This window comes from Micrasema longulum, unplaced genomic scaffold (genome assembly GCF_059751315.1).
Source record: "Micrasema longulum isolate JH-2025_06_02 unplaced genomic scaffold, ASM5975131v1 h1tg000319l, whole genome shotgun sequence".
In the NCBI taxonomy this organism is placed as follows: Eukaryota; Metazoa; Arthropoda; class Insecta; order Trichoptera; family Brachycentridae; genus Micrasema; species Micrasema longulum.
The window spans coordinates 499,104-511,671 of NW_028277523.1; the positions used below are offsets into that span (position 1 = coordinate 499,104).

At 32.7% G+C, this 12,568-nt stretch overlaps 1 protein-coding gene across 3 annotated transcripts in view; it reads right to left on the reverse strand.

The window, feature by feature from the left end:
* Positions 1-12,568, reverse strand: part of LOC148282536 (uncharacterized) — a 359,774-nt gene that overhangs the window by 291,162 nt on the left and 56,044 nt on the right. For all 3 annotated transcript variants that reach the window (XM_088224921.1, XM_088224922.1, XM_088224920.1), the window contains one exon: positions 2,228-3,220. In XM_088224921.1, the coding sequence (XP_088081047.1) occupies positions 2,228-2,746 (519 nt within the window). In that variant the 5' untranslated portion in view covers positions 2,747-3,220. The remainder of the gene's footprint in view (positions 1-2,227; positions 3,221-12,568) is intronic.

Sequence of the window (12,568 nt, forward strand, 5' to 3'; positions counted from 1 at the left end):
ATTATAATTTCACGAGGTTTAAATCAAAGTTCAAATTTTCAAATAGTATTTATATAACGTTTTGAATTTTAAAAATGGCGTTGCGTGTAATTAGTACGTTTGTGTTTAAGAAGACAGCTTCGTTACTTACCAAAAATGGACACATTATATCAAAACCAATTTTTGTTTAACCAAAGTCTGTTTACTGTCAGCCCAAGAAGAAAACACTGTCACAGAGAGTATATTGGATTAAACAGAGTTTCCATTTTTTCCTTCGAGGCGATGAAAAAGCACTACGCAGTCATTCCAAAAGTTGTCACCAGTAAAGTATCTACTTTGATAGTTGTCGTATTTTGTTCGTATGTCCTCTTGACAAACTTGGAGCTAGCGTTCACCCGCGAAGGACCCAGGTTTGAAAAAATGGATCTGAATAAACCACCCTGAAATTTTACGATGTTAAACCGGCAGACAGGTCTTTACCGGAAGTCGCTGATCTTTTATTGGAAATCGAGAGAGCAGAAAAGGGGAAAGATATGAATAGTTGTGCAGGATCCAACTCCGGAGACAAAACAAAATAATAACTGTTATATGTACGAGTAATAACGATTCTAATGTACAATAAGCTGTTTTTTTTATTATAAAAAGTTAATCTGATAAACTGAAAACTGTTATTTACACAACTGTGTTATGCAAATACGGTTTTATGTACAATAATATTAAATTTGGTGAATGGGAAAAAAGGATAAAAGTATTTTCACAATTCCGCACCAATGAACCGTATGTGTATAAAAACATAATTTGTCTGAATTGTTTATAATACTCTTACTACCAACGCAGTTGTTTAAATTCAACGCACGCGTTGAAGGAATATAATTATAGAGAGTGGCCAATGCAGATATTGAGTAGTCGATAAAGTAACCAATTTATTTAATAATTGGACTGATTTATACCATATTTATATGCAGAGAATAAATAAATTGATTCTGAATCGTTCGACGTGCCTACCAGTACTTGGGTGCTTTCTTTAACTGAGACATAATAATACGTATGTACATATGTACATATTTACATACCATCGTTTCCCTCTGCATACTCGGTGGTGCATAGGGCACTGCATTCGTACTTAAATTGCTGCTTATCTTGATCAATTTTATTACATAGATGATTTTTTTAAATAAAAACTAGCTCCCCGTTTCATTCGTCTTTCGATGTCGAACTGCGCTAAATTGTATTTTTCTAATAAGTAAAATTCCATTAGAATTTTATCTACGGTAATATTTTCCTGCGAATACGTTTTGTCTACGGAATCATGTTAACACTGCTAACTTATCGTAAGGCAGTGATAAAAAAATTGGGTATTAATACCCAGAAAAACGTTATCAATATCTAATTGTAATGAAAATCCATAAAGTTTAATCATATTATTTCTAACGATATAATTACGATTTGGATTCCTGACATTTTAACGTTTCCTAGACATTTTAATTCCATAACTTACCCGCTATAAAAATTACATAATTCAATAAAGTGGACGATGCAGCAAAAATGCGTGCTTATGATGGCGTTATAGAATTTGTAAAACGTTTTAATGGTTTTTAAAAACGATTTTTATCTTGTTACTAATAATTCGTATAACTCAGGAAATCATGGGATAAAATATGTTTGATCGAAATGTATTATCGATGAATAATCAGTAAAAATAACATATTTGTAAATACCTGCATACAAGAAATACAAGTATGTACATGAAATTAATCGCCTGAGAAATAAAAAACGGATTTTATGTTTTTGACCAAACGAACAAACTTAAAAAATATATACTTTACCACGTGTCTTATAAAAACTTCGAATATTTAAATAATTTTTAAAAACTATTTTTCTATTCTTAAAAGCGTTTTTTTTATACATTTATTCTGCGTGTGTAAAAAAAGGTTTTTGGCGTAAATATTGTAGTGCTATATTTAGTTATAAAGGTGCTAAACTTGCTTTGTTTCTTTGTTCTTAATATGTGTTATTTTTTAAATGTTTATATTATTTATATCCCGAATTGAGTTGTTGTAACTCCTGGAAATGTAATTCAACGTATTATACTTGTAAAATACTTTGTGTTATATGATTAGTAAATAAATAAAAAATTTAAAAATCCATCATAGGAATGAAAGATTGAATAAAGTATTAGACGATTTGGCGAAATAATGATTTTGCACATGTAGATGTAGAAAAATACATTTTAAAAAGAAAAACTCACCACTTTATCATCCACATAAACAGCGCCACAATGCGTGCCGTGCAGAGATGCGAAAACAGCTAAAATGGACAGCGTCACCACAAAAAATCGGCCACTTTCTAAGACACTGGGTCGAAGAGCGATCTTCGAAACAGGGGTTGATCTCACTGCCCCATTTACACCGGTCACTTCACTGCACACGTCGCAACACGCGGGCAACGGATTGCTCGCACACCAGCTGGACTCATCACCAGGCAGATCACGTTTCACAGTACAGTAATGCTTCCGATTCACTATTGTCACCACTTCTGAGCTCACCTTTGAAAACGCATTAAAAATCTTACGACCAATTGTCGCCACAAGGGACCTGGATGCCACATCCGACACTTCCCGAACTTCCTTCAATTTATGATTCATTTTTAACTTGACTCTCAGCGGGTCGATTCTCCTTGGACTTTCGTGTTTTTTCTTACTCCTGTTTATTTTCTTGGATTTATTTATGATGTTCGTGTGTATATTTTCCTGCACTTTTCCGTCCATTTTTAAGAAGTTGACCTTTCTTGTCTCGAACTAATCGACTTTCTTCTTTCCTTTGTTCGTTTTGAAGATCCGCAGCTGGCTAACATCGGAACGGCAAACAGATCATTCGAAATCTATAATCGGACAACCTTCTTATTGGATCTAGACATTGTTAACTCGTGGTTACAGATGTTTGACTCAGTTTGCCGAAGTCAACGTACGAAATAAACGCGTCCGGTTCGTGTATCCTGTAAATGAGCGTAGGTATTTTCTTAATTTAGATTTTGGTCAGACTGAGCGATATGATTAACTAAATAAACTGTATGTTGGCTGGTTCCTTATTGGTCCTTCTGGATTAGTCTTTATTTTGATAAATTATTTTCTGGTTGAAATTGGATAATTGAATTCGGCAATGGATTGATTGGAGCGTAATGCGGTGGATATTCTTACTGGACATTTGACGGACGTCGTGAGGTTGCGATAATGAAGCCAAACCTGAAAGATAAGAAAAAATACTTTAGTGATTGTACACTTTGACAGATAAAAAAGAAACGAATGGGGAAAATTGTGGTATTGCACAATTACATTATATTACGATGCAAATTTATTTTTCATTAATTTGCACATATGTAGGTATTAAGACGTATTTAAAATGAGTGTAAAATAAACTTAAATACATTATTTATAGTTTCAGAAACATAACGACTGTACAAACGAAATAGAGAAATATCACTCTTTTTTACATTTTCAAAGCAATAAAGTTATATTAAATACTGTCTAATAAAATAAAATATTTTTGCTAATTATTAGTAGCAAAAAAATATTTTTTAATTTTTAATTCCCACAAAAACGGCCATTCCATTGGCCACGCCCCTAATACGTCACAATTCATGTTTATTTGTTCATGACCATTCAAATTTGTTTAGAACATTGTCACAAATCTTGACGTTACAACTATCAAGGCCAAACATTTCGCGTTTTTCTAGGTACGCATTTTTTTAAAAAACGTATGTATAAAAACATTTCTCCACAACATCAAAATTTATTTAAAAAAATAAAAAAAAATAATCTGAATGCATTCGGTATTAGCAGGTATTCGTAGTATTTTTTAAAATATTTTTTTTATTAAATTGAAAACATATTATACATAATTATTTACAATATTTCCAAGGAGTTTTTTAAATGTAATATTTCCCTATTAGAAAATTTAACTAACAGAAAGTTTTTTTTTTTTAATACTCTTTATGTATGTACACAACATGTACATATTTTTACCCCTTTTGCTACTAATCGTACGTTTAATAAATAAAATAATGACAAATATAGTCTAATCTGACGTTATTGAATTTAAAAAAGTACATAGGCTATCGTGATACAAGCAAATACAGATTTTGCTACCATTCGTGTTTGCAATATGGTCATGAGAATGAGCGACAATATCTGACGAAAGCCCTCTATATAATTTTCCAAACGCACAGAAGAGGTCGTAAAACTAGTAGAGTTCTTCTTCGTTCCTTTCCACGCCTAATGGTGCATAGGACACTGCATTGTTACACCAATCGCGGCGAATCTTGATCATTTTTGTATATGAAGGTAAAATTATTCGTTTTACGCTTAGATGGCCAGTCCAGGGACTACGAAGTATTCTAGTGTAAAATCATTTTTTAAATAAATATTTTATTTGTCATGTTAGGAACGAACCCGAAACCTCTTGCATGGTAAGCAAACGCGCTAACCGTTAGATCACGAGGCTGATACAATCAAAAAAAGATTTTCATACAATTTTTTTTATATTCGTATTTCGTTATTTGTGAGAAGAATGGCAATTTAATTAAGAAAATGAGCTTCAAATATAATTTTCCTAATTCATTTATGATTTATAGAGAAACTTTTTAAGGTTTGTAAAACACATGTAGATTTTAATGTCATACATTTTATAGATATTGCTTTTTCAAATTATAAATGATACACTAGTTATTGTTTCTTTTTTCTCAGCTACGCTTGACATGTTTTTATACTTTTAAACTACTTTTAATTACTTTTCGAATTTAAATTTATTTCAACAGAGGGAAATTTTTTTTGAGAAGGGAATATGGAACGAAATCCAGCCAGTCTGCAAGCATTTGGACATAATCAAACATTGTTGAATTACTACCTGGTAAAAGAAGAAGTATAAAAAGTGGAAAATTGTTTTCAGGCGTTGCCTAGTAGGTGATTTGGTTCAGCCGGATGAATCTCACCCACGTGATAAAGGTTTCAGCTCTTTTACTTCACAAAAGTCAACAGATGGAAGAGTTGAGGAAATGTGGATGTTCAAACATGGGCAGAATGGTGAATGTTACACAGTGTGTAAAGTGGCCACTTAAACCAGCCAATGACAGGTCATAAGCCCTGTAAATGCCTAGACTTCCATATTCTCTTCTCAAAAAAAATTTCCCTCTCTGTTGAAATAAATTTAAATATGAACAACTCCCTAGGGAGGAAATCCAGCCAGTCTGCAAGCATTTGGACATAATCAAACATTGTTGACTTTTCGAATTGCTTATAAAAGTTTAATACTGTTTTTCTTACTATAATGCGTCATTATTTTTTAATATGTTTTTTTTAATTAACTTAAATTTATTGTATTTTATTTCTTTTAAAGTTTTTTCTCATTGTTTCTTCTTTGAAGCCCTTAAAATATGGACGTATATTATGTTTTTCCTTTTTGAATATTATATTAATACATGTTTTTTTATTGTTATTTATTTTAATTTTGACCTTTAATTTACTTTTATATTTTTTCCATTCACGTAAAAACGTTAGTAGTAAATATACAAACTGGTAAAAATAACTTTTTAACTTTAATTAAAAAATTTTAACTACTTTCATTTATGTTTTTTTTCCTTGTTTTTGCACTAAAAATAGTTAATTTATGACCTTATATAATATAATTTAGATTAAATATAATAAAAATAAACCTGATATGGAAACTTCACTTGTCTATTAGAATTAAGTCAAACTGTATGTTCTACATAGCCATGTACTTAAAATATTGTACTGCATGTTTCCTCAACAAAAGAAAAATAAAAATAGTTGCGTAAGACAACTTTCTACCAACTAAGAGAGAAAATGGTGGCCATCAGTTTACACATTGGTCATGGAATTTTCGTTTGATTGTGGAAATATTTGTTTAAATATTTATTATCAACACAACACAGTATTATAAAACAAAACAGAATACACAAAGCGTTGAAACAATTAAGTTATTTTCACCTGCAAATAATATTGTTTATGCAATAAAAATGAGTGTGTATAAATATGTTGTTCGTAAGCAGGTAAGACAGTTTATATTTTAATAAACACATTTATCTGAGTAAAACAAAGAAAGAATACCATTGTTCATATAGAATACAGTTTTAACAAGCATGTAAATGGGGTTCGAAGCATCGATCTATTTAAACACATTGACGCGCCCTACAGAGCAAAATATTTAAAAGTAGTGACTCGAAAACTTACCCATAGTTATCAACATATTACAACAGAGTTGAAAAACATTTAAAAGAAGGTAATATAGAAGTCTAGGCATCTACAGGGCTTATGACCTGTCATTGGCTGGTTTAAGTGGCCACTTTACACAATGTATAACATTCACCATTCAGCCCATATTTGAGCATCTATATTCCTTCAATTCTTTCATCTGTTGATATTTGTGAAGTTAAAGAGCTGAAACCTTTATTTATGCGGGTGAGATTCATCTAATTGAATTATTTCACCTGCATACTAGGCGATGCCTGAAAATGTTATTTTTTTATATTACCGGGTTTGTTTATTTACACCAGGGCTGCAATCAAGGAGAATGCACTTACTACAAAAACTGGGAGGGATACCCATTTTCGGTATATAAAAAAGTTTGTACTTAAATATTTCGAAACAACGCTCGTTTTTTTACATTCATACATCTTCTCATGCACGCACGCCAAGTATTCCTACTCTTGACATGTCCATCTTCAAATATATGATAGACTTGATCGTGCCATGTCTTTCTCGGTCTTCCTCGTTTTCTGCATCCATCAACATTTGCGTCGTAGATCCTTTTAGCCGTTCTTTCGCTGCCCATGTCCAAACCAACGCAGCGCCCCTTTCTTGATTCTGTCGATAATGCATGTCTCAGCCTTACACAGTTTAAGGATCTCGACTGTTGTGCACCTATCATACATCGTGTTACCACACAATCGCCTGAGGGATCACATTTTGACAGCATTTAACCTAATTTTCTACCGTACTCGTATTGTATGGGACTCGTCACACATTATTCATTCGATGTGTATCAGATAAATTTAAAAATAAAATGCTCTTTTTTCAGAATTCGATTTTGAAATTTAACATACTTTTAAAAAAATAGAATTTATAACATTTCTTGTTTTGAATTTTAACAAAAAGGTTTCAAACTTTTTACTAAGCTCTTTCTTGTACCATTTTTAATACAATTACAAGTTTAAAAAAAATAATAATATATATACTTACGCACCCACACACACGCACACGCACCCACACACACGCACCCTCTCCCTCATTCACTCCCACACGCACATGTATCCTCTCCCTCATTCATTCACGCATACACATATTCACATACACATGAATACAAATATACTTATATATTATGTGTCATTATATTTACAGTGGATTTTTTTAATTAGCCTTAGCATTGTTATTATTTTTCTACTTATTTTGTTTATATGATAGCTGTAAAAATCCCAAATAAAATAAAATAAATTTCACCATCATTCTTCCAATTCCATTCTTCGCTCCCATACATTAGAGTTCCTTCATTCCTATCCATTTATTTAATTTTACTGGATGTTGGGGAATGCTAAAATAATATTAACTCATATTTATTATAATATTTTTAAGCCCGTATTCTTATTAGTGCACAGTAGCTTCAGTTTTGTGCCGCTAGGCTTAGTTTGACATTTAAAATAAATAATACTTATTTTTATATATGAATTATTTTCAAGTTTGTTAATTTATTGAAAACAAATACTTCCCAATGAAACGTTACACTATCCTCTTTGAAATGTTTATCCAAACGCATTTTACACGCTTTCACGACACAAGCAGCCATATTGGTTTCAATTTTAAACATCAAGCTCACGTTCCACCTGGCTGGCGGTCAAAGAACGACTAAATACGCGTTGGGCATCAATGAGCGTTTGGGCATCAGTTAAGTGTCATCATTTTAGAGGGCTCAGAGGAAGTCTGTATGTACATATTAAAAGGTTGATAGTTCGAAGAATATCTACCGCTGGTATACAAAATATATCATGGAATTTACAATTTAATAGGTGTCTCCGTGATTAACTTTACTGAGAATTCTGGAGCACCATAAAGTTTCATGCTTTCTTAATCTTATCAATTACACCCGACTCAGATTTACTTTAATTTATCTTGATTTCCCACGCATTCGTCTAAGAAATAACATTTCGACCGCGTTAAGTCGGCTTTCATCCTTTCTCTGCTAGTTCCATATTTCACTTCCATACATAAGTGTTGGGACTAAAACTTCGTTGTGCACTGCCAGTTTAGCTTCGATCAACATATCCTTATTAGCAATTACTGTGCTTTGTGCGCCGTTCATTTTGCTCCCCGCATCCACTCTCTCTTCAACATCTTTTTCTATTCTTCCATCTCTTGAAAACATGCTTCCTGAAAACAAACTTTTTTCTACTTGTTCGATACATTCGTTGTTTACATTTATTATGCAGTCAGTAACCTCACTGCCCCTTTCGAATACCATCACTATTGACTTACTTTCATTCATTACCAATTTGCTCTCCAGGCATACATCATACATTCTAGAGGCTAGAGGCTATTTGCTGCAAATCCTGCTTGCTACTTGCCAAAAGAACTGTATCATCAGCGTACAGCAAGCAACTAACTGAAATTTCCCAATGTTTGCTGGAGCATTGCCAGAGCTGGAGTATTGGAATACTCAAACATTCTAACTTAATACCATACAAAATAAATATCAATTTTTGGTTGAATTAATTTATTCGGGGAAAAAACAATAGTTTTTACATATACCGCATACAGGAAATAAGAATATATGGAACTACAATTGAAAACAGTGATGCAAGCTGTTGATTAAGTACATTAAAGGTATTAAAATAAAAATATTTAAAAAAATTGAAAATGTTAGGAATTTAGTCATTGCAAATAAAAATACATGGAACATATGTTTAATAAAGAAAACAAAATCAAATAAATTTAAAGAATAAGAAAAAAACAGCTACGTAAAAATATTGTAGAAGGTACAAAACATAATAATGAACATATTTACTGACATCTTATAGCTTAACAGGCGTACTATATATAAATAATCTTCTTTATTTTATATGACATGTTATTGTTCCTGTAAATGGTTAGATTTTTATACTTCCTTCTAAAGAAGGGTTTTTCAAAAAGGGTTCGTTTGATTGAATGAGAATGTTTAATTTGTTATTTCTGCGAGCCACAGTGTGGCAATGCATGTAACCGGAGGTCAGTTTATGAGAATTTACAACGGTTCGTTTGATTTTCGCTTTTCGTCATACTTGACCGCTGTTAAATTTGTGTTTTGTATGTAATTTTGTTCAAGGTTTGCCAACTTGCCGCCGAAAACTGCCTACGATAGATTTGTTGGAAATAAAAATTATAGCTACGTAATAATGAACCTATACGGTTTTGCATTATTTTTTTTTTATAAAATTGGGGCACGTTTGTGGTTGCCTACCTTCCTTGAGGTCTCTGGTTCGATTCCTGGGAATGTCAACATGAAATAATATTAATTACACTGTAATATTTTATCTTCTTGAACTGGCACTGACTGTCTTTATGAAACATCAAGTGCGGACTGATGTGGGATATGATGGTATTTTCAAAAGTTATATATATATTTATTTTTTTTGCATCACAACAAGTTTGGAGGCCCAATTGCAGTAGCAAATTACAGCATAGAACGCCCAGGCTTGAGAAAAATCGCATTTATTTTTTGTTGTCTCATTGGGAATCGAACCCAGAACCTTTCATGTGTGAGTTAACCGTTTTAACCATTACACCACGGAGGCCGCCAATTTAAGTTACATGTTATTATATTTATAATTTATCTTTAACCCTTTTCAGGGCACCTAGAAAAAAGTATAACGCCTGCACAACACCTATCCTTCTTTACCGATACGAATTGTGGTACCTAGGGCCCAAAACAGCAAAATACTGAGTTTTGAAAAAAGATGTCTCAGAAAAATCTTGTGTGCGGTAGTTTGACTTTGTAAGGAATGAAGTTATAAGAGAACGGACACAGTAGACTGCAGTGACAACTGTCATCAAGCGGAGGCGATGCGGTTGGCTGGGCCATATACTGCGGACGCCTTCTAAGAGCCTTAACCACGCTTGCCTACTTTACAAAGCATCAGGTTCTAGACGTCCTGGACGTCCGCTGTTTCTCGGCAGTTCAAGTCAGAACTACAGGACGCGAAGCTGACTTGTCTGGCAGCCGATAGACATGCATTGAAGCTCTTTGTGGACACCATATTCTCCAGCCAGGGAGCGGACACGGAATAATGATGAAGATAACAAAATAATACGCAAACACACCACCAGAAATTTACTTTGCTAATGCTTTATATTAATAATAAGTCTTATGTCGTAAGAGTATCATAAAAACGTACACTGGTAGATCAATACGTTTACTGTTAAAAATAACATATTTTAGTACGTTTGTAAGACGTAAATCAACACAAAATATGTGTCCTATAAATGGTTAAACCTTAGTCGTGAAAGCTTTCCTAAAGCCAACTTTGTGTTATTAGTGCGTTGTACCACTTTGAAACCGTTTCAATAATAACAGTACGAAAATAGCTCAGTATTTTGAGTACCAGGAGTCTTTGTATTCCAGTGTATGGCGTTCGGAGTCTTGCTTTGTGCTTTTTGCTCGGCCCGACAAAAGGACGAGGAACAGTCATAATAAACTACAAAACCACACAAAAAACAATGAAAAGCAAAGAAACGCAGCGGCAAAAGTGTGACCAATTCTTTTTAATTAGTGAACCTAATCTACGTACTAATTTTTGTGAACGCTCATTAAAGAAAGCAAAAAAACGTATTCTTAAAATTCTCATACAACAAAGGGTTACAACATTACGTTTATTTTAATTTATCGTTTTTCAGGTTTATAAGTTGAATTTTATGGTGTACTAGTTCGCGTGTCCGGAAGAAATAAAGAATACAGTTAAGTGTATGAAATTAAATGTGCGTTTTCTCCTGAACCCTTGAGGGCACACCTGACATTAGTGGGTAGATTATTCCACAATCGAGCAGCTACTTCTTTGAAAGAGGAGGTAAAAAAATTGGAGCGGTGAATGGGTATTAAAATAGTTCTCTCGTTACTAAAACGAAAATATTGACCTTGTTGTGATTGAAGTTGGAAGAGCTTTCTCAGATAAACAGGCGAAGTTGGATTATTAAAAATATTGTGATGAAGTATTGTGAAGTCGAATAGTAAATCTAAAAGTTAAGCAATTAAAAAATATTGCTTGAATCTTTTTGATAAGAATAGTTATTAATATATTTTTTTTAAATAGTGCATAATAGTGTGTTTATTATGTTTCCAATTTAATAGTATGAACACATGAAATATTTTTACCCATTTTTTTATTTTTTTTTATGTACAGCAGCAAATGTTTTTTTTTTATATCTCCACGGAGTATAATATCTTATTCCAGTATTAAATGTTTTAATAATAAAAAAAATATTATAGACTTTAAAAAAAAAGGTTTTTTTTTTCAAAGCGCATCATGAAGAACGTTCCTCTGAAGTTTCGCGGTCTGGCCTTGAAAAACCGTGTATATTTATATGTTTATTTTTTTCTTTGTATATTCTCATATGTAACAAAAATAAAAATATGTTTTTAAGTGTCGTCGGCGCGGGTAATCCAAGTGAGTACACATTGTTTTTATTATTTAATTTGAAATACTATGCAAAAATAAATCTTGATACCACTAGGCGGACAAATCCATAACTATCTCAAAATAATGCAATCAAAACCGTATTTCGCTTTTATTTAAAATAAAAAATATTTTTATTATTATTTTGCACAACAGGCCAAGAGGCCCAATTACAGTTGTGAATTACATCACAGAACACCCAGGCTTGAAAAAAATACAATTTAATTTTTTGTGTTCTCACCGGGAATCGAACCCGGAACCTTCCATGTATGAGTCAAGCGTCTTGACCACTACACCACGGAGGCCGTTTGTTTTTCACGGAGTTTTTTGTTTCCGCTACATACGAACGAACATTCTGTGACCCCTGTGCTAACTTCTCTGATTCATTTTTAACCAACAAAAACCTGTAGTGTGCGTTGTACATTCGCCAATTATATTACTTTACTATAGCATTGTTCAATGTACAATGTATTCTTTGTGTACAATTGTACCTAAAATAATAGCATCACTTTTTTACCTTCAGCAATGATCGCTATTTTTCAAGGCCGCGGGGTCATCATATTGTGTACAGTTGCATACTGTTTCTGACCACAAAGACGAACCATTGTTTTTTATCGTGAAAATACTTTGTTACTAGTGTTATCAACTTTTATTCTATTAAATCATTACAATAGTTCCGGGAGAGAACTTCTCCTATCAACGGGTGTTACAAAACTAATATTAAAAACTCGTACATAAAACTGTTCATATTGGCGCGGCGTTTCAATTAATAAAATTATTATTAACCACTAGAAAACAGTCGGCTATAATGTCAGCAAATAATATAACCTCGCGGGAGAGGGTTTGGATACTTAACAGCAAATATCTGCGAGGAAGATAT